Source organism: Osmerus eperlanus, chromosome 2 (assembly GCF_963692335.1).
Source record: "Osmerus eperlanus chromosome 2, fOsmEpe2.1, whole genome shotgun sequence".
NCBI lineage: Eukaryota > Metazoa > Chordata > Actinopteri > Osmeriformes > Osmeridae > Osmerus > Osmerus eperlanus.
In genome coordinates this window covers 19,849,977-19,876,944 of record NC_085019.1, presented here as the reverse complement: position 1 = coordinate 19,876,944, position 26,968 = coordinate 19,849,977, and the positions used below count along the sequence as shown (strand labels likewise).

Genomic DNA, 26,968 nt, shown 5'->3' with positions numbered 1-26,968 from the left:
ACACACACACACACACAATTCAGGATTAAGGACTCCTATCATCTCTTCACACGTGATTTCCACCCTCTAGCAGCGCAATAAACAACCTACTGGTTTATCCTCCTCCTCTGGCTGTGTGCGCAAAGTCACGAGGAGGACAGAGAGCAGTTCAGAAGGTTCTGGAGCCGGTGCCAGTCTACCTCTGCCAGGTGTACCAGCAGGCCTTTGGACTTGGCTGTCCCAGAGCCTGTATCTTAATTAAACCCTAACGACTCGAGGGGCCTCCGCCTGGGAGCAAAGGGGTAGAGCGGAGGAGGGAGGGAGGGGGAACGTGATGGAGAGGGTGGGAAATGGACAGAGAGGGCAGAGACCCCCCGCTGCAGGCGCATATGCCCGCTCGCCACTACGCTTCCTGTGCCACCCAGGGCGGGGCCGGGGCCCAGGAGAAATCACCGCCCGTCACGACGACGTCACCGCTCCCGAGGTCACTACAGTGCAAACTGTCAGTGCAGTACCATTAGCATCGTTGAGCCTACGGCGATATTGTTGAATAGTTCGCTTCATGGGCATTACTGGGACTTGTTTAGTCTTTTCTTTATCTTGTAGGAGCCCCCTCCCCATTGACATCTCTCAATGGAGACTGGAGTCCGAAATCCAAGCCCAGTCTTGCAGGAGTGCTCCTTTCCCTGGCAGAGACAGAGACTGAAGCCTTGCTCTAGCTCTACTGGACTGCACCGTCATTATGTTATCACATTCCCCACTTCCCTTCCTCACGGGTTATTTCAAACACGGCAGTCCGTTCCAACCTGCTTGCCCTCCAAACGACGGAGAATCAATGGAAATGTCTCTCCAGCTGATTATGAATGACGAGACACCTGCCAGACGCCGCCGCTATTCTCCGACTCGAGCATTTGACAGGATTCCTTTAGTGGGCCGGTCGGGAATCATGAGGCTTTTTCCGCTTTTCTTTCACAACCTGGAGAATGTGAAGTATGGCTCGTGTTGTGTATAGGAGAGCTGGCAACAGTACTGTTACCGTAGTCCTGGCAGCACTGCAGAATTTGGCACATGCCAACGAACAAGAAAGCCTATACCGTCGTTGCTTTGCACGGTCATTATGTACATAATAGACGACGAATGCCTCCCGATAAAAAATAATTTGCATGAAATATGACTTTCTTTTGATTTGGCTGTTGAACACGGCTGTCTTTGTGTGTGTAGTTAGTTCTCTAAAATGTTAGCAGCGGAGACATTCTTTTAACAGACACATAAGCTACACCAGTACCGATGCACAAGGTAAAAAAATAAAAAAAATAAAAAAAATAAAAAAAATAAAACACGAAACCATAGCCTTGACATTCCGTCATAGTTTTAACTTAGCATCACACTTGTATTAGTAGGTTGTAACATTGTCGAAAGTTTGTGTGTGTCCTGAAAATACTTAAAGTGAAGTAGAACGTGGCTTATTCACGTCACTGATTAACTCCTTTCACATTACATTTTCACATCTCCTCTGTCGGTAACCAATAGGCAAGCATAGTCCTCAATTACTACAAATAAAACCAACTTGCCTGGCTGACTGTGTGCTCTGCAGGCTCACAAGAGTAAAACCTTGTGCTCTTACTGTATATGCATGTACAGCAACATGTAGGTTACACATACGTATCAACAAACTTACCTCACCCACACATACTCTCACACACACACACACACACAATTACACACCCAAAGAGGCTGTCATCAGATGTGTCTTCTCGCTGTCACTTCACTGCTAACATTATTGATTTTTGAAAGAAGGGACCAGGGAGCTCAAATTAAGGGAGACAGAGATAAAGAGATAGTGGGGTGGGGCAGGGAGTGGTAGGAGAGAATAGAGAGAGAGACAGAGAGAGAGAGACAGAGAGAGAGAGAGAGAGAGAGAAGGAACAACGACAACCAGGAGTGTGTTTTCCATGATTTTTCTCCTAGTAATTTTTTGTAAAGAAAGGCAAAATGACAAAACAGTGATGTGAGCAAGGTTGTTAGTGTCTGAGGGCTGTGGGGCTTCCGGCGCTGACCTCACACAGCGGGTCTCAGGGCCCTGCCACTAATCCGACACGACACTTCGAACCCGCTCTATTTTTACCCCGCTCAAAACTCCCGCTTATGCGCCCGTTGCTGCTGCTGCTGTTCTTCCATTCTCTTTCTCTCTCCTTTTCTCTCTCTGTCTCTCTCTCTATCCCTTTCTCTCTCTCCTTTTCACTCTCTTTATCTCGCCCTCTCTCTCTCTCTCTCTCTCTCTCTCTTGTCTTCTCTTTTCATTCAACTATGACGGAGAAAGGTTTTAACTCTCAAATATGAGGGTAGAAAAATGTACACGCACACACACACAAACACACTCACGCTTTGCCAAGATACACTTACACACCTTCATGGTGAAACAAGCCCCTCCAGGCACTGCTGCACATTCTGTCTGTTCTACTTTCATTTTGTTCAAAGTTTACCTGACAGGTTGGCTGGGAGGCCGAGATTGGAGTTGTGAGTGTGTATGTGTGTGTGTTCTGTGAGTGGAAGCCAAAGGCATCAGACTGGGGTCACCTTCATTTTCCTTTTTAAAGTCAAAGGGCTACTATTACAGAGGTAACTGTCTGAGTCTCTGTGGCCCATTAGAACAACAATATACCACCATGGACTGGTAGGGCTTTGCATATCAAGGAATTAATTGGTTATTAGTCAAGTTTTATTAAAAAGTTAATTAATATTCTCCCTCTCTCTCTCTCTCTCTCTCTCTCTCTCTCTCTCTCTCTCTCTCTCTCTCTCTCTCTCTCTCTCTCTCTCTCTCTTTCTTTCTCTCTCTCTCTCTCTCTCTCTCTCTCTCTGCAGACACAGCAGCCAGAGATTACTATAAAAGCTACCCGATGGTGGACTACACCCACCGCCAGTCACCGCCCACCTTCCAGCCAATCGCTTTCCACCCCAAGGACAAGCCCTTCCTCCCTCCCCCGGACATCCACGCCCCATTGGCCATCACCATCAACGCCGGCCAGATACCCAAGCCTAAGATCTCCAAGACCAACACCCACCCACTCACCTCCAGTTCGGCCTTCAAAGCCTGGGACCCCAGTAAGAGCCACATCCAGCATCCGACTGCCCACATCCTGCCTTCCCAGCAGCAGCAGCAGCAGCAGCACCACCAGCACCACCAGCAGCACCAGCAGCACCAGCAGCACCAACAGCACCAACAGCACCAACAGCATCAACAGCATCAACAGCATCAACAGCACCAACAGCACCAACAGCACCAACAGCTCCACCAACAGAACAGCCGGCGCCAGGCCTACTCCAACAAGCGGCAGTTCAGCATCGAGACGCTGCCTGAGCTCTTCTCCCAGCCGCTTGGGTACGGACACTCCCCCCACATGCACCCCAAACACAAGGGGCTGCCCACCAACAGCAAGACGGAGGTGACAGTCTGAGCCGTTCCGGAGAGAGACGAAGAGGAGAGCGAGGGAGAGAGGGCTGCCTCGGGCTGCCATCTTTTATACCAATCATCCATGCTGATGGCTAAGGGGATATGGAAAACTTCAGCGATCTCCCGCTGGTTTTCATTCCCCGGTTTTCTTTGTGTGTTTCGTTGTTGATCGTGTCGTCTGTGTGTGTCGTCCACTGGGCTGGTTCTGAGTGCTGATTAGCAGGCCGTTGACTCATTCTCTCTCTCGCAACCTGGTTCCACTCAGTAAGCCCTCGTTGATTCCAGAATCCTACCGATTTTATTGGTCTTCTTCTTTTCAACCCCATCCCCCCCTAACTCTCCTGCTCACCCCGCTACTGGTCAAACACACACACACACACACACACACAACCTCTCTGCTAGTGTGTTTGCGGGCTGTCAGAGAGGCTTGAATGGTAGATTCACCCCCAGGAGACGTCATGTCAGATGGGACAAAGCCATTGTGTTGTCAGCTCCTATCACCCTCCATCCTGGACAGTGAGATATCATTCTGGCAAATCTACACTAGAGAGAGAGAGAGGAAGTGGACGCAAAACGGATGGGGATTTGTTTACTCATCCTGGAGCTATGAAAGTATGAAGAGCTCGATCAAACATGGAGGCTTCGGCGCAACACACGCACCTCTATTGTTCACCACCTCCTGGAGAACCCCTGGTCCAGGCCCGCAGAACCCAGGGGAACCTTCTTCCCCTGTGCCCACGGAACACAAAACGTCACCAGCACCCCGTCTTTGTGACAGGCTGTTGTGTTTATCTGAGGCAACCACACGTGCATGGGAAAGGTCACACTGTCCAGGTAGCCACAAAGTCACTGTTGTGCTGTCACTGTCACTTCCTGTCATCTGTGGAGCAGACTAGGTGCTGGTCGCTAAGGATAACGGGTGCTGGGGTAGATACTTGAGGGGAGCGGGGATAGATCACCGTATCCAGGTTACAATGCCAAAAGCAAGGTACTTGGAGTTGTGGAAGTGTTTTTTGAAAGTGTTTCTTTGAACTTTTGGCTAGTATGCTTTTGGAGGATTTGATCACACCTTGAATGCAAAAGATCATTTACGTATTTTTGAATACGACCTCCAAACTAACTCATGTGATGCATGCACATATATATATATATATATGTATATATACATATATAGATATATATATATATATGAATATATAACTGTAACATAAAAATAGGCTTTAATAGTATTCCTTAGTTGTGAATGCAGGTGTTTGTAATGAATCACTCTAAATGCAGGGACTGAGCAGCTAAGCCTACTTGTTGAGAAACAGAGAGAGAGAGAGAGAGAAGAAGAGAATGGGCAGGATAGTGCGTCCTTGGCTTGTTGACACTGTACACTCGACTTGACAGCAATTTATTTGCACGGGAGTCCGATACCAACTCAGTCCACACAGGCCGTCTCTCGCCGTATGTTTCTGCAGACTCTCCCACAAACGAGCCCTGCCCTCCGGCCCACCGACCTCCATTTAAAGTCATAAGCAAGCGAGCGATGCCTCTTTCCCGCCCAATGCATGCACTACAGGTGTCCGACATTGTTGTTTACAAGAATCAGAGTCACACCTGTTTTTTTTTTTACACCTGCAGCTAGCAAACTCCTCCCCACCACCAGGCTGCTAGCTCCATCCACAAACTCCGGCAGTACCCCCCACACTCTGGGCTCCTGTACCCAGGGAGGGATGGTGGGCAGCCTCCAGCGTTCTGCTCCTGCATGGTCTTCCAAGCTGTTCCCAGCCAGGGGACACCGTCCTTGCCTCCTCACAGCAGGGCCACGCTATAATTAATGACAGCCTGTTCGTAACATGGCAGGCCCATACTTACTCACACACAAACACACACACACACACAGACTCATCAGGTGTGCATGATCAGCAGGCATTTTGCCTGGTTATTAACCTTACTAACATTATGGGGGTTTGCAACGTTTGTGTGGTAATGTGGTGGAAACACTAAGCGGGTCTTATGCAGCTTCCATGACAACAAAATATAAAGAAACACTTCACTAAACATTACTGTGGGACAATTAGTCTTTTCTTTTTGCTAGTTAGGAGACTGGGCTTAGGCTAGAGTTGCAATGGAGTGTTATAAAATAAATGCTGTAGTTGGGCACGTCACAGCATCCAGTGAATCAGTTGTTACGTAACCTCTGTGCAAGACCCACTCCGGGATCTAGGCATGTTTTTTGTTTTGAGAGAAGAAAAGCCTATCATGAATAGACAAGTTTGCTGGGATATGCATGAGGCCGTTTGAATATGTATCATGCACATCTGCACACGTAGCTACAGCGGAACACCGCTTGCATGCTCTCTCCTCTGACGTCCTGCTTCAGTCTGCACAGATCCACACTCCTAGGGCCAGAGAGGAGAGGCTGTTATGAAATGCTTCCCAGAGATTAAAAAAAGAAAGCCACCATAATATTCTATGGACTGAACTCCTTCATCCTGTAGCTTCGAGATGGTGGAATAAGAAATGGCCGTGTGCGAGAAACAAGCAATATGTTCTGTTCTGCAAAGCAATAATGGACTAAGACCCTCAGCTGGGGGGGGGGGGGGGGGGGGGGGGTGAGCGGGAGGACGCCTGCCAAGCCCCTCAGATCTGTACTTGTGTCAGTATCTCTGGGTCTTCTAAACAAAACAATGATCTGGCCCACACTCCCCAGCAGACAGCTTGTTGACTGAGCCCTCCCTCTCCTCTCCTCCTCCTCCGCCCCCACCCCCGTTCCTCCTCCTCCCTCCCATCGCTGGGTCTGATGGAATAACAGCAGGAGGATGTGACATCATGGAATTGGAATTCGTTGAGATCTCCAGCATTTTATCTTGACATCAAGCTTCATGAGGATCCTCTGACTCCAGTCTATCAAGTGAAATCCAATTTTGAAGAAACAAGCAAGGCCTTTGAAAATAACTACTCATCCTGCTAAAACAAGCTCACCATGGGTAGCTAGTGTTAGTAAGGAGAGATAATGAAGGCTAGCTTTTCTAGCTGTGCTCGGCTGTTTGTAAAGTTCAACGCTGAGTGAGGCTGGTCTTGTAATATACCTGGACACACTGACAGGACATGCTCCATGGAGACTTCAGCTGGCATTTTAGCCTATGGCATGCCACCAGGGACAAACATTGCCTGGAGGCTGGCTCACAGCAAGCTCTAGCCTCCTCGGACATAATGAAGCACTTGATTGGCCTGAGAGGTTGCTCCCTCGTATCCCTCCCGCGCTATTGGAAGGTTTCCCTGGTGGTCAAACCCCCTGAGGGACAGCTGCCCTGAGACAATGACACGGTCATGAGTTGCCACCTGGGATGAAGGGTCCTGATGAGCCCCAGGTGTGACTCTCCACAGTACTGGACCACTGTGGATGACACAGCTCCAGCTTCTGGCTAGCCTCAGTAACAGGGTACGGAGATGGTGGTGGTGTTGATGGATGATTTAATCAGTGGAAAGGCTGACTTTGAGACCAAACATCTTCCTCTGCTGCTCTACAATTGGCCTGTGTAAATACTCTCCTATCACGGCGAGAAAAAGCGACAAGGAGGTGTACGTCTCTCTCACCACCCACTATGGCTCGGCAGAGCTAGGTGCAGCACCAAAAACTCAGTGAATCAGCAGAAACAGAGTACACCTAACTGATTCAACCAAACAGTGTGAAGGCCCGTTGTGCTGTTTGGGGGATGTCACCTTAGAGTGAATGACTCAATCTCCACTGATTACCACCGTGGCCCCCTCAAAGAGCTCAATGACTGTTCTTTGTAAAGCGTCCTCCAGCGCAAGTATTCTACGACAGGTTATGTGAATGCAACCTGGTAGACATACTTGGGTTTCCTTCCTAGCAATATATTGTGTGTGATTCTCTGTTTCTCTTATTGGTTTTGTTCATTTTCTTTTTTGTACCATTTTCTGGTTTGAAGTTGTGTCCAAAAAAATGCAACGTTTGACTGATGAAGGAGGAAGTGCTTCCGGATGTTCCTTTTTTTTCAACACAACCACCCCCTCACCCCCGCCAGAGTGTTTTCTGTGGTTGAAGCGTTGTGCTGTTCTGGGTTACATTGTACGGTACTAACACTCATGTCTTCATGTCATAAACGCATTGTATCCAAGTGCTTTGGCAACACATTTAGCTAAAGATGAAGAAATCGAGTTTTTTGTGATCATTGTGCAGCTTCTATCTGCAAAATCATGTGTTGTTTCATACATTTCGGTAGTAGACTACCTTTGATTGCTATGTACTCGTGTATATACTGTATGCTGTACCACTTGTCTGCTGTGAACTTTGTTGAACTTTGTTTATATAAGGGCTTTTTATAGTTAAACAAACAAGGAAAAGAAGTCTTTCTCTTGTGGTAGCGTATAGTGGAGATCCAGAGATGTTACCAGCCCTCTGGTGGCCCGGTGTCTGGGTCCCTCCGACTGCCGCGTCCAAACTAATATGTTCTGACATCATCTGTGATTTGGCTGCATGGGTCTCTGTGGGTTGCTTGCTGGCGAGAGTGTTGACGACCCCCGGAGTGGGGGAGAAGATTTGACAACATCTGAGGCTTCGGAGCAGAGGCCTCTTCCTCTTCCTCCTCCTCTTCCTCCTCCTCCTCAATCTCCTAGAGGAATACCGTCGCCCTCCCGGCCCTCCTCTTTAAAACATGCTTCTATGCTCCTCCTACAGACCCCGGCTCTTTGAACAGGAGCCTATAGGACAGCAATAATACCCATCTCAACCAACTCTTCCTGTCCCCCCTCCACACACACACACACACGCACACACACACGCAGAGACACAAACACAGTGAGATCCATCTAGGAAGGGTGGCAAGGTATTTGACTGACACACTCTACCCAGCATGCATCACGCTCGGCTACAGTGCCGTCCTGATCAATAGACTAATCCCATTAAAGACGCGGGACAATTGGATTGTTGAAATGAAATAGCCGACTAATTTAATTCTCATTTGACCCGTGACTTACACTACCATGCGCTGTTAAAATGAATCGGAAAATTGTTTTTGACACTTCTAATATGCCCTGGCTGTCTCTGAATGATGACATAGTGTAATTTAGGTGGAGGAACATTAGCATGTTTGACCTGCGGTTGTTATTACACAGCTGCAGGGCTGTTAGAGATAATCAGAGTGCAATCTATAAATACCTCTGGTTGCAGGTGATCTCATGTTGCGTTAATATCTGAGTGTATGCTGGTCTTTATTCATAGTTCAGGGCCAAAGGAAAGGGAGCAAAGATGGAATAGGTAATGAGAATGGGTTTAAGGGAAAACATGTCTGTGACGTGAATTGATGACGAGATGCTCTAGATGCACAACTATGCATATGCACACAGGATTGTAAACATGTAGATTTGCATACCCTACCCCCTCCTCTCTCACACACACACACACACACACACACACACACACACACACACACACACACCAAGACACACAATCCAGATCCAGTAAACAAATGAACAGGCAGGGGTTGGGAAGGTACCCTTGGCAGGCTCAGTCAAAAGAACAACAATCCAATTTGGAATCCTGACACCGAGCCTGCGAACAGTGAAGCGTGTTCCACATTCCATGAGGTCATCATATTTATGTGGGCATCCCCGGCTCTCACTGTCCCCTGCCTGGCACTTGTTCTGGGTCCTCCACGCAGCCCTGCCCGCCCCCCCCCCCCAAACTCAGGCCCAGAGCTGGGGTGGGGGGGGGTTGCTAGTTCACACTCCTTTGAAAGCTCATGCCCCAGGTGACTCCAAGGCTCTCCAGTGGGGGGTGTTAAAAGAGTGTGTGTGCACATGGCCACTGTGTGCGGGGTGTGTGTGTGTTGTAGGGGGGGGGTCCAGGGGCATGAAGGCCCAGCTGTCAGTGATGTCTCATTTGTACTTCTTCAGGGCCTGGACCACATCCATCACAGAGAGCAAAGAGCCAAGCGCCACAAACCACGTCCCCCATTAGACTGCCTCTCTCTCTCTCTCTCTCTCTCTCTCTCTCTCTCTCTCTCTCTCTCTCTCTCTCTCTCTCTCTCTCTCTCTCTCTCTCTCTCTCTCTCTCTCTCTCTCTCTCTCTCTCTCTCTCTCTCTCTCTCTCTCTCTCTCTCTCTCTCTCTCTCTCGCTCTATCCTTCTCTCTGTTTCTCTCTCTCTGTCACTATTTTGCTGTCCCTCGAGTCTCTCTCTCAAATGTTTGTCACCTCAGTCTTGTTTACTATTTCTTCCCCCATCTCTCCCACCCCCGGTCACTGTTGCTCTATATCTTGTTCTCTTTCTCTCTTACGGCCTTTTTTATTTCTAGCTCTCTCTCCTATTTTTGCCAGTAGTCACAACCCCAAGCCATGCACCAGATTTCAAATGTTAATATTCAGGTCAAAAGAGCTTGAAATCACATTAGTATTTCCGCCACCTGCTTACTAATGTTAATACAACCACTTTCACAATTGAAGGTCAGAGATTTTGCATTGAAATGTTAGAACTACAGTTTCAGTGGCCTCCTTCTATAAAGATGCATTCAATCACTGACACTGTCTTACTCAACACCAATCCCCCCTCAGCCCCCCGGCCCCCCAATCCCCCAGCTCTGTCCAAATGTACCCCTCACAGTTCAAACAGACCTCAGTGTTTAGAAGGGCAACATCACAACAGCTACTGGGTTCTTTGTTCCTTGGAGTCTCACATCCTACAGACATATTGAGAGTTGGTTGGTTATCAAAGATGGTTATAATAATGACAAAAATGACGATGACGAAGATGATGATTGTGTACGTTTTTACAGCACTAATTATTATTATTTTTGAGGAACAGTCAAGGTCAAACGTATTGTCTGGCTTTTTAAGCATCTCTTTTAAGAGGAAAACATACTTAAATGTTCTTTGTATGAACTTGATAAAAAATTAAAATGGTCAGAGAAACGGTGTTCTGGAATGTCGCGTGAGTCTGTCAAGATAAAGCTGAGACGGGTTATGGAGAGATGTGTGAGAGATCCCAATGCAGGGGATGGCAAGAGGAATAAAGAACTGGAGATAGAATAATAAAACCGAGCATCAGTGAGAATAGGACAAAGATAAACAAGGGGGGAGTGAGTAAATGAGAGAGACTGTCGACGGGAGAGAGCGAAAGAGAAAACACGAGAATGAGAAAGGCACCGTAGAGAGAGAGAGATGCAGGGAGAGAGAGAGAGACAGGGAGAGACAGAGAGAGCATGTGTGTGAGAGAGAGGGAGAGAGAAAAAGCAATAGAGAGAGAGAGAGAGAGAGAGAGAGAGAGAGAGAGAGAGAGAGAGAGAGAGAGAGAGAGAGAGAGAGAGAGAGAGAGAGAGAGAGAGATCGGTAGAGGCCCGTGGGTGAAAACGGAGGACCTTTCTCTCCGGTCCCTCCCTGGCCAAGACTGGCCAAGGCCGTGCTTCTGCACCCTTCCTCTGCGTCTGCTGTTCTGAGCAGGTTTTACTGGCACCTGACATGGTAAGATAAGAGGAGAACGGCAGCACAAAGGAACCGCAGTCAATAATGACAGGATGGTGGAGAGAGGGAATAAATCACCGAGCTACGGAAGGGTGGAAGAAAGGGAGAGAGGCAGAGAAAGAGGGCAGGAGGAAGACAATCGGGGACAACGCGAGAAGAAAAGACGGAACGAAAAGAATCGTGGAAAAAGGAGAAGGACGTTGCCCGAGGGAGAAAGGGCGCGCACAACTGAAAGAATGGAACATGAGAGACGGGAGACAGAGAAGAAGGAGAGCGGGAGAGGGAGCGAGCGAGAGAGAATGGAGCTAGATTAAAAGAGACAAAAAACGAGGGAGACAGCCACACCGGAGAGTGGGAGAAAGGAGAGATGAGCTCACCACCAGAGCCAGTATTGTGATGGTAATACTACTAATGTTGTGATTGATTGTGAATTGTGCGGCAGGGATAGGGGGCCTTGTGGCGCTCGAGGGGGGGTTGGGGCCCAGAAGAGGAGGTTTGGGACAGGCAACAGTCTAGCACTGCAGCGGGTGGTGAGAGAGAGGTGTGTGCTTGTGGTTGGGGGCGGACTGCGGAGATTAAGGACATGAAGATGTGGAAACCAAACACACACACACACGTACACACACTCGCATACACACACACACGCTGATGCAGCGACCCACATACATATGCTCACTCCATCTCGCTCACCCCCTTTCCTCATTTCTTGTAACACTGCTACACCCTCACACACACACACACACTCACACACCACTCTGCAAGCCTGGCCAGCGACAGCTCCATCAATCTGGTTGGCTCACGGTCTGCACACGGCAGCTGTCAGCGCACAAGGCAGGGAGGTTGCAGGCTGCGCAGACAGGTTTAAGAAGCGGAGGGGGGGGGGGGGGAGAAAGAGAGAAAGAGAGAGAGAGAAAGCGTGTGTGTGCGTCGGCAAGATAGGGAGGAGAAGGGACGGCTGCGAGCAGACACGGGTCGAGATGTTTGGCATGTGCAGGCGCCATGCTTCAAGTGCCACAACAACTCACAGCAGCGGCCTTCCTTATGGACACACACACACGCACACCCGTCATCTCTCTCCCCCGCACACGGTCAGCCAAGACCAGGCGTAATGGCGTGTGTATGGCTGAACACCGACCACCTGTCCTCTGAGAGCTGAAGAGAGAGATTGACCAGAGACCACAGTACATTAGACGGATGGGCTTCATCGATCTCTCCATCCACCGTTTACTAAACTCAATTAACCCTTCCAGAGAAGGCGGCAGCACCCGCCGTGCCACAGAGACTCCTCTGGAGGGACATCATGTGCACTGGAACCCTACTCAGGGGCCACACCACAGCCTGCTGGTGGGAGAGGGTACTACAGGTTAGGGATCTCTTAAAAAATCCGCCTCATCAATCAAGAAATTTTCCCACATTCATTTTAGAACCTCACTTTTTATGATCAAAGTGTCAACCGGCTGGTTGTCATCTGTCAAAGTCGTTTCAACGTGATTGCCTCAATCTCCCCCCCCCCCGCCCCAGAAACAATGGCAGGTATTTTAGAGAGAAAGGAATTCTGACCACTTCATAAATCGGTGGCGACCCCGATCAATACGTCTGGTTTAAGAGGGCGCTGTACGTGATTGGCCGGTGGGTGGTGCAGGTCCGTGGTGGGGATGGGGAGGGAGGGAGGGGGGGGGGGCAGGGGGTGGGAGGGGGGGTTGGTGGAGACAGGCCATAAAGCCTGATGGATTTACCCACAGCACAAAATTAATTAAATGTAGAGGAAGAGATTCATTGCGATTGGACACATCCGTAATGACTGGAAAGACATTTGGGGTGGTGGTGATCGGGGGGAGCGGAGGGCGGGGGGATCTGAGGAGAGCAAGGGTACAGTAGAAGACGAGGGGTGTCGGGAGCTGGGAGGAGGGGGGGGGGGGGGGTTTGGCTCTTTAGCTAGGCATTTAATTAGCCCTCAGAATGTGAGTACTTCACTCACCCCCCCCCCCCTCCACCACCATCCCGGCTGACAAACCAGCACTCTCCATTGTTGCTACCGCGAGCCTGGGAAGAGGGCAGCGTGATGGATTACAGAGGGAGACCAGAGAAAGTACAAGCTTCCACAGATTAACTTTGCTAATTGGGCAGAAAGCGTCCTTCACTTTCCCACAGTTTTCCGCCCAGGCGCTGAGATGGTTAGTTAATCTGAAGGAACGGCACAAACCCCACAGAGCCGACGAGGGCTCGGCCCGCTTTTGAACACGGGTACGCTCCCTCTTCGGCGTAGCCCCGACGCAGCTTCTCGTCTGACTCTGTCGAAATAAAAACACACGACTAACCAGCGTTATCCAATCTTTTATTTCATTACATTTGTCATCATTCGCTTCTCTAAAAAAACGAGAAAATGTGATGCAACGTCCAAATATGCATAAAGCCCCACCGGTCCCCCCCCCCTCCTCCTCATTCTCCTCCTTCTCCCCCTGCCCCCGCACCTTCCATCATAGCACCCAGTCCATGGTTGTCATCACAACACCAGGCCTGGGTCAAGTACTGGAAGATATTCTTTTATTTACCTCACAGTTAAATTGGATTTTTCCTTTATCTGATTGTAGTGGGAGACACCAAGTGCACTGCCAGCATGGAGGTCATTTTTCTATATTGGTTACAGTTCTCGGTAATGATGAGGGGCTCTGAGGATGGGGGTCAAGAGTTGACGAGGACACTGTCTCCTCCGCCATCTCACAAACACGCGCACGCGCAAAATTGCACGTGGCATCTGAAAGTATATTATAAGGGGGATAGGAAACAAACGTTGAAAATTCAAATTCAAACAAGCGAGCTTTGCACAACATTTGCTTTTGAGTGTGTGTGTGTGTGAGAGTTTATATAAGCAGCATGTGCCTGCTATGTGTATCTGCGTGTGCGGTAACGTGCATCTTCAAGGCCGTGCAAATGGGTTTGTAGAATCTCAATACAGACTTTTGACTGAAGTTAAATGCTCTCACAGTAAGCTTGCACAGCGTGCTCCATTGACGGAAAAACTGTCAAAAGAAGGAAATAAACCACTAATGTGCATTATAATATATTTTCAGTGTCCAAACTAGTATTTTACAGTATTACAAGACATAAGTAGGGAGACATTGCATAAAACTCACTCTCCCTGTTGGCAAATGTACTGATACAGTACATTACAGTTTAGCAAGAAGAACAATAAAACAGACCCTAACTTTAAGGACTTTTAAACATGAATGATAAGAACACAGCATCCACCAATGCAGTGACAATTTCAGTGGGCATTGCCGTGCTAACCACGGCTTCTGTAAGTGTGTGAGGGCTTCAAACTGTCCCCCACTGACGGGATAGGAAACACACATTTCTATGCCCTTCGTTGTGTAGTTTGAGTCAAATGCAACCAACCTTGACGATTGACTATTGACGATTGAGTCAAATGCAACCAACCTTGACGATTGAGTATCCTTGCCGTAACAATACAGTATAAAGTTGTTTATACAGTGTGTGAATATGTGCTGCCTGTGATAGTTGTATGATAATGTCTGGAAGCCAATGGATGGCAGTGTGCTCTCAGTAGCTGTAATACTTCCATTGATTATTGGCTGATTATTTTACTGTCAAACGCAGTAAAAAAACTATCCCATGTGCATTTTGATGCAACAAAGCTGTATTAACAAACTTTGAAATTAAGACTCAAGTTTCTTCCAAAACATGAAATCATGTTTCATGGCATCTTAAAATATATCCCACTTAATTCCCCAAATAATGTACTGATAATATCTATTAAAAATTTCAAAACTTAGGAGATAACACTATCTGTGCATCTTACAGAGCCTCCCTCCCCACCCCACCCCAGCCTCCCCTCCCCAGCCTCCATTCCCCAGCCTCCCCTCCCCAGCCTCCCCAGCCTCCCCTCCCCAGCCTCCCCTCCCCAGCCTCCCCTCCCCAGCCAATGGCTCCTTCTACAGTCCTCCCTCAGAGCTATGGTCTCCAGACTGCTACACCAGGGTCTTGTTCTGACACACCAGCCTATGAAGCCAAGAGACAGCAGGATGTTTGAGGCATCATATCTGACCACCGGTGCTCTGGTAGCTGTGGCCTGTAGGTCTGGCTTTGTTCTGGCTCTGTCTATCGACACCTTTAAAAAGTAGGATGCAATTCGAGCACATTCAGGTAATGACTTGGCCGTCTTTCAACCACGGCAATTAAAAAATATCACGGTTCATGGTATGCAGCCAAACCCTGTCAACAGGCCCTGAATTCAACACCAGATCAAAGCTTGTTCCCCATGACAGCCAATACACAAGGTTTGTAACAAAGGTACTTGTGTAAGGGGCTGGCTTTATACTGGAGGAAGTGAGAGCACACACACACACAAGGCAATCAGTGTGTGTTTCTTCGTATGAGTACGTGTGTGTGAGACAGAGCTCAGTGTTCTGTACATTCCAACACACCAGTGTGTGTTTGCTGCGTGAAAGTGAAAACAAGGAAGTCTAACAAAAATATAACAGTAGCAGGCTCCGTATCTGCAACCTCAGGTCTACCCAGAAGCACTTCATCTGAATACATAGCTTCCACAGTTCTGGACCGGTACTGTTTATCCCTCACAGGACCTGTAGATGTCCCAGATTTTGTCGCCATTCGGGGAAGATAAATCAAGTGCACCCTAAGTGTGTGACAGTGTTTGTATAAAGTACTTGAGGCCAGCAGCTGCTCTCTCTGGGCTATAAGCAGGAGTCCCAGTGGAGCTGCAGGTCGGAGCCATCCAGGAAGTCTGTGGAGAAGACACTGGGGGGCCCAAGAGGGGCCAAGCTGGGGGCATCGCTGCCCCCTCCTCCCATGGTGATGTCCAGCCAGTCCATGCTGTCCAGGGCCTGCTCTCCAAAGTCCAGGTTGGGGGGGTTGGGGTGGTAGCCCAGCTCATAGGTGTCCATAGGGGAGGGGGAGGACGGGTGGTCCAAGATGCTGGGGGTGCTCAACATTTGGCTGTGGAGGTCGTCAATCAAGGTCAAAGGGCAGCCAGGCTCCACCCCTAGAAGGGGCTTGCCGGTCGTGCTCTCCAGGAAGTCCTCCAGACGTCCGCTTCCTGGGCGGCTAACGTCTTCTTGCTCTGTGGTGGGTGGCGCCTGGTGCCCCTCCTCCGTCGGGGCCTGTGGCGGGGGGGTCTCCGGGTCGGGGGGGGAGGGGGGAGGGAGATGGAGCTGCAGGGGGGAGGAGGAAGGGGAGGAGGCCGGAGTGTTGGCCCGGAGGTGGGCCAGAGAGGGGTCCGGCGCCGGCTTGAAAGTGGCGGAGATTTCTGGTAAACGAGAGATTGATGGAGAGCGTTATTCAAACGACAAGGGGGAGGACAAGGACAGCAGAGTCAAGGGACCATGTTTGCGGGCCCTGTCTCTTACCTCCCGTCTGGATGAGGATGTCGAACAGGTCGTCCATGTGCTGGGTGGAGCCATGCTCCTGTGAGCGGTTAGGACACATAGTTAGTTTGCAGTCGACCTGAATGGGCCCCCTGGCCAGGTAAACCTGGACACCAAACGATAACTCGAATGGCTGTGGTGAACACTTGGCTACCTTGTCATCCGGAGAGGAGGGGCAGGTCTTGATGGCGTCAGGGGAGGGGGGGCTGAAGAGGGCGTGCTGGTCCAGATCAGAACACTCCTCCTGACAGAAGGGAATGGGACAGTTGGTTCTTCGGTTCGCGTACACATTATATTCCTTCACAAACTACGTCGAATCAGTCAGTCCTGCCCTGTCATTATGGCTTTGCCACCCAGTACTAAAGTAACTGCGGTCCCATAGATTTGGTACAACAAGCTGTCCAAAGAGTTAGAAGACCCAGCCTAAAAGTATCGTTCTGTTAGCTAGTATTCTAGTAGTTCCATGACTAGTTAGCATACCTTCAGAGCTGGCGAAGGCGGGACATCTTTCCCTGAGGGGGCTGAGTCCTCATCCAGGAAGAAAGGCTGGAGATTGGGCGGGGCGGAGAACGAGAGAGCCACCCCTTGCGAGTTGTTGGTCGACACCCGAAGCCCCGCCTTCTGTCCCTGCCCCAAACCAGAAATTAATCTCAATTAGCTTCCGTGCAAATGAACCAGAGGCCTCGGTGCTCGGGCTACCAATATAAATCACTGTGATGAGGACTGTCGTTGGGTTAATTAGCATAATAATGAACCATATGACATGACAGCAGTCAATGGGTCTTATCAAGGATGCTGTCTGTGTCGCCGTTCACTGTCTACATCATTAATTTATATAGTCCTTCGTTATTGGACCCGTTGGAGTCACCCTGGATTAATTGGAACATTAGAGAACATGCATTCACCAGCAGGACAGGTCTTCATTGACCTCTCAGTCTCATGACAGGGAGGAGACGTGAACTTTGTGACCTCCAGCTCACCTTTCTGGTTGGCTGTTTCCCAAGGCCTGATGTGGTGCTCCTCGGTTTTGATTTGGTGTCAGTGCTCGACGGCAGAGGAGGGGATTGGCTAGGCAGCTTGGTGGGAGGGGACGGTAGTGTCTGGTGGAAGAGAAGATAGCGATGAGAGATACATCTTAAGAGACAGCGAATGACAAGACCGAGGGCATGAGAGTGTAGAAGGCGGGTGGACCCGGCCACGTACCTGCAACTTGACATGATTGTCCAGCTTCCCCTGAGGGGCGTCACTTCCTTGGTTCTCAGTGGTGTGATTGGTCAGTGCAATGAGGAAGTGGTTGCCGTTGCTGTCGGTCACCAGGGTTGGGGTGGAGTGTGTCTTGAGGAGGTCTAGAGGGAAGGAAGAGCTGCTCCCAGTCTGCTGGTTTAGGAACACCTGGGATATCTGAAGATGAGATACATTGAAGAACAGTCAGGCTTTGAGTAAGGGGTGGTGAACAAAAAAAAACACTACTGGAAATGACCAGACCAGAGGGTTGACTCAAGGCCCAAGTTGTAGACTGGACGGTGTACCGACCTGTTGTGACTGGAGCAGTTGTTGTTGTTCTGGCTGCTGTAAGTGCATCTCCTGTTTAGTCTGCAACAACCGTTGCTGCTTCGACTGTGGCTGTTGCTGCAGCTTCAGCTGTATAAGCTGTTGCTGTTGTTGCGACTGTTGCTGCTGCTTCAGCTGTATTAGCTGTTGCTGTTGGGACTGTTGGGACTGCTTTGTCTGTATCTGTTGCTGGGTCTGCTTGAGCAGCAGTTGTTGCTGCTGCTGCTGTTTGAGCTGCTGTTTGTGGGACTTCTTCTTCCTCTGCTGAGAGCGCCTCTGCAGGTTCTGCAGGTTCTGCAGCTGGTTCTGCCGGTTCTGCTGCTGCTGCAGCAGCAGCTGCTGCAGGGCCTGCTGCTGGGCGGCCTGCAGCTCGCCGAGCTGCAGCGCCGTCTGCTGCAGACGCAGCTCCTCCAGCCGCCTCTGGCTCTGCAGGATCACGTGCTCCGGCTTCACCTGCACGTGCTTGGGGGCCGCCTCGTCGGGCGCGGGGCGGAACTGCCTCTGGCTCTCCGTCAGCACGGACTCGGGGGCCTCGTCCGGGTCGCTGGCTTCCTCCTTGATGGTGACCTTGCCGACCTCCAAGGGGAGCGGCGGGGGAGGGGGCGGAGGCGGGGGACGGACGGGGCAGGAGGAGGAAGAGATGATGGGGAGGTCTGGCGGCTCCTCTTTCACACGGACCAGGACCACGGCCTCCCCTCCTCCTCCCCCTCCTCCTCCCCCTCCTCCTCCGCCTCCTCTCTTCCCCTGCTCCAGCTGGCAGCGCAGGGTCTCCACCAGCCTCTGCTTCTGCCTCAGCATGCGAGTCAGCTCCTCGATCTGCTTGTCCTTCTCCTGCAGCATCTGGTCCTTGTCGAGAGGGGGCGCCAGTCTGGCCACGGGGCTGGGCCGGGGCCGGGGCTTGGGCAGGGCGAGGCAGGAGAAGTGGCAGGAGGAGGGGGTGGAGGGGGTCTCTTCCTTGATGGTGACGGGGGGCTGGGGGGAGGGCTGGAGGCTGAGCTGAGTGAGGGGGGAACTCACCTGAGAAGAAACAGGCATGAAAACAGGAATTTAATGAATGGATACATGAGGTACAGTATAGTATTATTTTACTAGTAACCATCACCATCACAATTTTCTTTTCTAATCATGTTCCTCATCGATATAATCAACTCGGAAAACTCAATCGCCCTGGACAGTGGACCCACCATCTCCCCGAAGGTGTCCGCGTTATAGCTGGTGTCGCCTGGGCTCATGGCGGCGGCCGAGCGGTCGGAAGGCGCGGGGGACAGTGGGGGGGAGGAGCCCGGGCTGCCAAAGTGCATCATGTGATGGGGCGCCGTGGCGGCGAACGGGATGCCTGTTACCCCGGTGCCGCTCTCTGCCGCCTGGTGCAGGACGGAGGAGGACGGCTTCTGTTGCTTGTGAGACAGGTTGGTTCTGGACGAGGCGGCCCCTGGCCACGGTGCTCCCCCTGCTGGTGGCGCCGGAGCACTGCCTCCGTTCAGTTCCTGGTAGTTCCTGAGGCGCTCGATGAGGTCGTTCTTGGTGCCTGAGACCGGCAGGCTCCTCATCTTCAGCTCCGCCTTCAGCTCCGCCACCTGGGGAGAGGAGGGCGGTGCGGGCGGGAGGGGAAACGGGAGTCAAAATAAGGGGATTGAATGAGCCGTCGGTTTCCTACCGTTGTCACGGCAGTGGACCAATTGTGCAATGTTCTCTTTCCGTATAGATGTGAGCTTCTATGTTGATATACTGAGCCTGTACGTAGGTAACTCCATATAATTCCTCTCGTTCTCACTGACCTTCATTTCATCCAGGTTTGGAGGTAAAGACGCTGGCTTGGCCCCGCCTGCGAGAGAGACATTTGGACGGTTTGGAGCACTCTGACTGGACGGGGTTGATGAGGGGGCGGAGGCAGTGCGAGAGGCGGTGGGGCCAGTGGAGGAGGCGGGGGTGGCAGAGGGAGGCTGCTGTTGATCTGACAGTCTGGAGAGAGGAGGACAGGGATGAGACAATGTTGCAATGCACTGCGACAAGTGTTGTCCCCGCATACACACACTCGCTCTACACACACTCGCTCTACACACACTCGCTCTACACACACTCGCTCTACACACACTCGCTCTACACACACTCTACACGTTTAGTCATTTAGCAGACGGTCTTATCCAGAGCGACTTACAGTAAGTACAGGGACGGTGAAGTGCCTTGCCCAAGGACACAACGTAATTTGGCAAGGCCGGGAATCGAACTCGCAACCTTCTGATTAATAGCCCGATTCCCTAACCGCTCAGCCATCTGACCCCACTACACACACACACAAACTGCACACAAACAAACTACACCTATCCACATACACCCACAAACTACACACACACTCTACACACACACGCTAAACACAACCACACAGAAACTACACACAAACTAAACACTCTACACACAAACAGGGAGTCAGATGGCTGAGTGGTTAGGGAATCGGGCTAGTAATCAGAAGGTTTCTAGTTCAATTCCCGGCTATGCCAACCAAATTACGTTGTGTCCTTGGGCAAGGCACTTCACCCTACTTGCCTCGGGGGAATGTCCCTGTACTTACTGTAAGTCGCTCTGGATAAGAGCGTCTGCTAAATGACTAAATGTAAATGTAAACTACACACAGACAAACTACACACACCAACATACGCACACAAACTACACACACACACACACACACACACACACACACGTACACGACACACACGGCCTGTCTTACTTGGGCGGAGCGGGCAGGATGGTGTGGTAGTTGTAGTGCTGCTGCTGCTGGTTGATGATCTGCAGCTGCAGGAAGAGCTGCTGCTGCTGCAGGATCTTGGCGTAGGACGAGTCCAGCTGGGGGGGCGGCTCCCGCTCCGCCTTCTGGTCCGGGGGGATGTACTGGTGGTACTTGAGCTTCTTCACCTTGGGCTTGGTGTCCTTGGCCTTCTTGGGGCGCTGGGGGGGGCGGTCGGAGTTCGACTTGGAGTGGGACTGGAGAGAGTGACCGGGGAGGGGGTGTGTGCGTGGGGGGAGGGGGGAGAGAGGGGATGTGTGTGTGTGTTGGGGGGGGACCAGGGAGGGGGAGAGAGGGGAGAGAGGGAGTGTGTGTGGGTGGAGGGGGTGGGAGGGGGTTGAAGGAAGAAGTGGTCAGCGGGGGGTTGTCTGAAGAGAGAGGGAGAGACCTGGTTGGCTGTGCTGACAGTCACTCACCTTTGCCTGAGCTGGTGGGGTCCTTTGAGCTGCAAGAGCAGCAGTCCCATTGGTCAACTTCATGGCCTGCGCGGGGCCAGAGACCGGAGGAAGAGGAGGAGGAGGAGGAGGAAGGGGTGGCACCTGGTTGAGAAACTGAAAGGACAAACGGCCCCTTTAATGGAAACGCTTATGTGAAGGTCATTTGTGATTTCAGTAGATCTCAGTAGGTCTCTCAATGATTTTTTTCGGAGCAATTTGGTACCTGCGTGGGGGAGGGGTTACTGTTTCCTCCCAGGGTGTCGGTCGGGGAGGGTAGAGGACCCGCCCCCAGCGGAGAATCCTGGCCAATGAGCTGATCAGGAGACAGAGAGTCACTGCTGTCCTCCTCAAATGACGAGCTCTCCCCCGCCACCTTAGGGAAGTCCGTCTCTGAAAGAAGAGAAGAGAAAGGGAGGAAGTTCATCCAAATGCATGAACACAAACAAGGAACATATGGTCCTCCCCCGGTAGACTCCTGTCTGCCAGCATCAACTGTCTCTCTACCAACCATCTATCTGTCTGTTTGTTCCTGTCTGCCTCTCTGTCTATCACTCTCTCTCTCTCTTTCTCTCTTTCTCTCTCTCTGTCTGTCTGTCTGCCTGCCTGCCTGTCACTCTGTCTACCTGTGTCCCTGTAGCCCCAGCAGTGGCAGGTGTGCTGGGAGCCTCGGCCCCTGCTGTCTGTGTGCTGGGCAGGTAGCTGGGTCCTCCGCAGGCCTGTGATCAAGACCATGATTGATGATGTATTTAGTGACGGGAGCCAGTCTGAGCACTCGGAGAATCCCGCTGCTGCCTGTTCATTTCCCATCAGCAGGAGATGATGAAGAACCGCCACGGGGCTGATTAATACCCTGCCAGCCCCAAACCACCGCTCCCCCTCTCCCTGCGTGTGCGCGTGTGGGTACACCCCGGCGTACGTGCGCGTGTGTCTCTGTGTTCCTGTGTGTGCGTGCGTTTGCGTGAGAGTATTTAGGTGTGTGTATGAGTGCGTGTGTGTGTATGTGTCTGTGTGTATGACAGTGTGTGTGTGTGTGTGTGCATGTCTCTGTGTGTGTGCGTTTGTGTGAGAGTATTTGTGTGTGTATTAGTGCGTGTGCGTGTGTGTCTGTGTGTGGGTATGACTGAGTGTACGTGTGTGTGGCGTGTGGAGAGCAGCATGACTAGGTCACATCCCTGCTCTCTCAGGATATTACCTGCTGTAATTTGATTGTGGTTATTAAGGCCTTTCGACAGCCAGGCCCGACCCCCCCCCCCCCCCCCCCCCCCGGAGGGGCGGGCATGTTGGATTTCGCAGGGCAGGGTTTACCCTCATCTCCCCATCCATCCATCTCCTCTCCTCTCCGAACCCCCCCGTCCCCCCGTCCCCGTAATTGCTGGGGCGTACAGTGACTGCAATCGCGGTACTTTCTGCTCTCTTTAAGTTACGTGAGGAGGTTGTCAAACAGAAGGTTCACAGGGAAGCCGGCCTGGGCACTCTGGATTGATGTGCGTCGACACAATTTGGGGGGGATTTGTGTGTGTTTATGTTCGGGAGTATGTTTTTACTTTGTACGATGCTAGTTGGAGGCGTCCAGGGCTTCAGCTACCAGGCTAGCTTGAGGCTGCCGTAGTTATGAAGCAGTAACAACCCTTTATTGTAACAGTATTTGATGGTGCTGTAGTATTTATAACAGTGATAGCAGTTATAACCTAGTTATAACCTTCCAACAGGAGTGTATGATGTTACCTATGATGGCCTGCTTGAGACTGCTGTGGACAGGCAGGATGTTCTTGTGGATCAGCTCCATGGGACCCGGACGGTGGGAGATCTTATCGTTGAGGTCGTCTGCCAGACGGGCTCTCTTCAGCTGCAGCTGCTTGGCCTGCAGGGACGGTTCTGCAGACGTCTCTACACCCACACACACACATAACACACACACACACACACATACACACATACAGAACCCCACATACACAGAACCCCACATACACAGAACCCCACATACACAGAACACCAGATACACAGAACACCAGATACACACACACACACGCAGACACGCCCCCCCAACACACACACACACACACACACACAAACACACACACACACAGAACATTAGACATACTAGAAGCGCAGAACCAAAGATAGTTGGTGACCAAGACCAGAGGAAATGGTAACTTGAGAGTTTGGATTTTGGAGGTGCCAAGTCAGTCTTCCCTGGGGTGAGGATAGGGGGCACTGTGTCTGAAACTCACCTTCCAGGATGTGCATCCTGACCAGCTCCGCCCTCTCAGGCCGACTTCGGATCTTCCTCTTCAGATAGTCTTCAGTCTAGATGGGGGGTGGGGGGGGGGGGGCAGGAAGTAGAGAGACAGGACAGTGGGGAAGGGGGAGGGGAGGCGGGCGAGGTTTAAAGAGAGTTCAGCAGAGGAGATGGGAGATGGAGAGACAGAGACGGGCATTCTGGGAGGAGACTCACCCGTGCTCGCTCTAAACTACGTCTCTGTTCATGGAAGGCGGCCGGACTTTTCAGCGCTGGTGTGGAGGGAGAGAGACAAAGAGAGAGGGAAAGAGAGAGGGAGAGAAAGAGAGAGGGAGAGAGAAAGAGAGAGAAAGCATAGAGAGGGAAAGAGAGGATGAGAGAGAGATCAAAGGGGGCCGTTAACGGGATGGAGTGTACAGATGTTGAATCGGGAACATGTTCAGCATGCAGAAGGAGAAGTCCTTGGGGTTCAGTGCGGAGGCAGGACGGCCTACCATCGCTCTCTGCTCTCCCTCCCCACACAGAAGTGAGTGGCTGGTGGCCTGTAGCCAGCACAGCATAAACCCAACCATACCTCTGCATAGCTAGCAGCATAGCTATAGTCATAAAGCCATCCTCTGCAGTGACCATATCATTCAATGGCTGAATGCACCACCCATTACCAAACAGCACGTCATTACAATGCGTGTGTGTGCGTGTGTTCATGTAGGTGTGTGTGTGCGCGCATTTAATGGAATGCCAACTTCAAAGCGTTCTACTCTAACACGTTTTCCACTGAGGGTGCAGAACTGGGAATCAGCCTCTGGCTACAGAACTGCACTAGGTAACTCCACAGTTAAACAGGCAAAGCAGTCTGACTCTTGACAAACTGGGCTGTTTAACTCAAACGCGACACATTACTACGGCGTGGCCTCGAAAACGGGGCCTCAAGTTGGCATTTGTGGGCTCCCAGCCATTGACTGAGCAGGTGGAGGTCGATTACGGCAGCTCGTGCTGTCAGCATCCTGTCAATGCGGCACTTCCTCTGCGTCTGAGGTTGTGGCAACAAGTGCTTTTTTTCGCAGACACCTCTGATCTGTCGTTTTCAAAACCGGGAGACTTGCAAGGTGGAACTGAGGCTTCCCCCACCTACACACCTTCTCTGTCTGCAGAGGAGCGACAAGCTAACCTCCATTAGAGTCTGTGTCCTCTTATTGAGACAGCAGGAGTAGAGGAAATATAGACAGAGAGAAAGAGTGTGTGTGTGTGAAAGAGAGAGAGACAGAAAGAGAGGGAGAGAAATCCAAGGAGAGAAAGGGCCAGAGAGAGAGAGAGAGAGAGAGAGAGAGAGAGAGAGAGGGCCAGAGAGAGAGAAAGAAAGAAAGAGAAAGCGATGGCGATAAGAGAGAGACACCGTGAAAGAGAGACAGAGAGATAAAGAGACAGTATGCTAAACCAACATTGTCACTAACACGTCAGGCCCCTGCTCCCTCCCGCCCCACCAGAGAGGTGACCTGGCGGGTCAGTTGGCCGCAGGCCAGGCTCGCGGTCCAGACTCAAGCCTCAGTGCACCCCGCTGAGCATCAGCACATCACTCCTACCCCCCTGGGCAGAGGGAGTGGAGGGGGGAGTGAAGGGGGTAGGCAGCCTCCACAGGCGGGGTCGAGAGAGCCTGTCAGTCAGACCGGGGAGGGGAGGGAGTGGGAGGGCGAGGGTCAGTGCAAAAAGACCTCTTTATCTGCCTGGGTGCCTGCATTATCATACTGCGGGCCTTCCTCCCCCCCACCCACCCTCAACCCCACCTCCTCCCCCCCACCCACCCTCAACCCCACTCCCCTCGCCCCCTCCCCACACCCAGCTTCTGCGTAGGGATTATTCTTTGGAGGCAGCTGGACCTGACGCGGAAGAGGAAAGAGAACCGCAGCCATGGGATGGAGGCAGACTGATGTAGGTGCAGCTTGGACAACATCACGGAGCGGTTCCCAACAGCTCGGCACGCTGCCACTCGTTTGGGCTGATGTGTATTTGCGTATGTGTGTGTGTGTGTGTTTCCTTCCTCCCCCTGATCGAAACCTGCCCTAACAGGCGAAACACACGGGACCAATCAGAAACCTCACCTGCCTGGTCACTTCCACCAATCGGACACAAGCTGGGACTGGTGTCATACTCTGGGACATTCCATTCATGGGACCTCTTCGATTACAACGTTAACCCTACAGTTTGCCCAATCATTGGCCAACAAGATTGCGACATCACCAGCCTCCTGCACAAAGACTAGACTCGGGCAGCTCTCCTGATCCCAGAGCCACACACACACACAGCCAGTCCAGAGGGCAATAGGTACCCTAGGAAGAGCGAATGCAAATGAGCTGTGGTCATGCCTCTCACATGCTACCACCTGCCCGTGTCAGTATCACGCTTAGCGGTTGGGGCGAAAGAACCGCAAACACAAACAGAACTCTCTCAGCGCCGCGACTCGCAATGGTCGAGGGGTGAGCTAAGCGACAGCCACTTCTGCGAGCTTGGGTGCCCGTGTGTGTGTGCGTCCTCCCCCCAGGGAGGTTTACTATAGGCACAGTGTGTCTTAGGCCTGGTATTACAAACATGTGAGCTTGGGTATCGCTGTGGATGCTTATTATAGCCAAGTATGTCATGCTGGGTGAACCTAACACACCCCAGCACACCACGGCCGCTCAACCATGCTCACTGGGGGGTGGGCGGGCTGGCAAGCACACACACACACACACACACATGCACACACATTACCTTCTACCATGAAGAACAATTCAGTCTTTATTACCTCTATTTCACATACAATACAGACCACGTGGTAGGACTTCCATGTGGAAACGTACAAAAACCACTCACGACAATCATATGTCTACCAGTCTCTACACTACATTACAACTACACAACACCAGACTACACGACAGCTAGCACTACACTATTGTGACAACCCTTGCACAAGCACGAGTGAAGTTGTTATTGAAACGTTAAATGAGCAAGAGACAAAAGAATGTTCCCCCAAAATGTATCATTCGAGATGGTCTTGTTCTTGAAGTGCAGGAGGGGCCTGGGAGGTCTGGAAGGCCGCCTGGAGAACCCAGAGAAAGCAGCCAGCTTTCATTCAGTCTGCCCACTTAACAACTGAAGCGTATCAGCGTTGTGGACATAATTCATCTGTATTCCCCCCCCCAAAATGAAAGTAAAGGGGTGGAGCAGGAAGAGGAAGTAAGACTGGGCAGCGGCATGGAGGGAAAAGGTGGAGAAAAGAGGGGAACTGAGGAGGGAGGAGACGGCGAGAGAAGTGGGCGGGGGGGGGGGGTTGGAGTGAGAGGGGGAGAGGATGGGAGGTGACAGGTGAAGGTAGGAGAGGCAGGAAGAGAGAGGCAGAAGGGAAGAGGCATTCGGAGAGAGGCAGAGAGGGACAGGAGAGGCACGGATGAGGCTGAAGATCTCACCCTCCAGTTAACGAGCGCTTTCTCTACGAGAAGCTCTTCCTCTTACTGAAAGGCCGGCCCGTACACACGCTCCCTGTTCAAACCACAATCGACACACCGGACTTTCTAAATCAAATCAAATCAAATTTATTTGTATAGCCCAGTTTACACGCAAGCATGTCACAGAGGGCTTCACATATGCCCATAGAACTGCCCCTCAACCAACCTAAACCCTCA

At 51.4% G+C, this 26,968-nt stretch overlaps 2 protein-coding genes across 4 annotated transcripts in view; one reads left to right on the top strand and one right to left on the bottom strand.

The window, feature by feature from the left end:
• Positions 1-6,609, top strand: part of LOC134034880 (protein shisa-8) — a 55,415-nt gene extending 48,806 nt beyond the window's left edge. Inside the window, exon 5 of the mRNA XM_062479564.1 lies at positions 2,842-6,609. Coding sequence (XP_062335548.1) covers positions 2,842-3,434 — 593 coding nt within the window. The 3' untranslated portion in view covers positions 3,435-6,609. The remainder of the gene's footprint in view (positions 1-2,841) is intronic.
• Positions 6,610-14,810: 8,201 nt separating this feature from the next.
• The window catches only part of mrtfaa (myocardin related transcription factor Aa), a 32,170-nt gene continuing 20,012 nt past the window's right edge, over positions 14,811-26,968 (bottom strand). For all 3 annotated transcript variants that reach the window (XM_062479014.1, XM_062479015.1, XM_062479016.1), the window contains 15 exons: positions 23,529-23,584; positions 23,305-23,380; positions 22,799-22,960; positions 21,297-21,463; positions 21,053-21,187; positions 20,580-20,833; positions 19,633-19,816; positions 19,039-19,431; positions 17,837-18,871; positions 17,507-17,704; positions 17,284-17,403; positions 16,784-16,930; positions 16,458-16,547; positions 16,286-16,343; positions 14,811-16,185 (listed from right to left, as the gene is read on the bottom strand). In XM_062479014.1, coding sequence (XP_062334998.1) covers positions 15,614-16,185; positions 16,286-16,343; positions 16,458-16,547; positions 16,784-16,930; positions 17,284-17,403; positions 17,507-17,704; positions 17,837-18,871; positions 19,039-19,431; positions 19,633-19,816; positions 20,580-20,833; positions 21,053-21,187; positions 21,297-21,463; positions 22,799-22,960; positions 23,305-23,380; positions 23,529-23,584 — 3,647 coding nt within the window. In that variant the 3' untranslated portion in view covers positions 14,811-15,613. The remainder of the gene's footprint in view (positions 16,186-16,285; positions 16,344-16,457; positions 16,548-16,783; positions 16,931-17,283; positions 17,404-17,506; positions 17,705-17,836; positions 18,872-19,038; positions 19,432-19,632; positions 19,817-20,579; positions 20,834-21,052; positions 21,188-21,296; positions 21,464-22,798; positions 22,961-23,304; positions 23,381-23,528; positions 23,585-26,968) is intronic.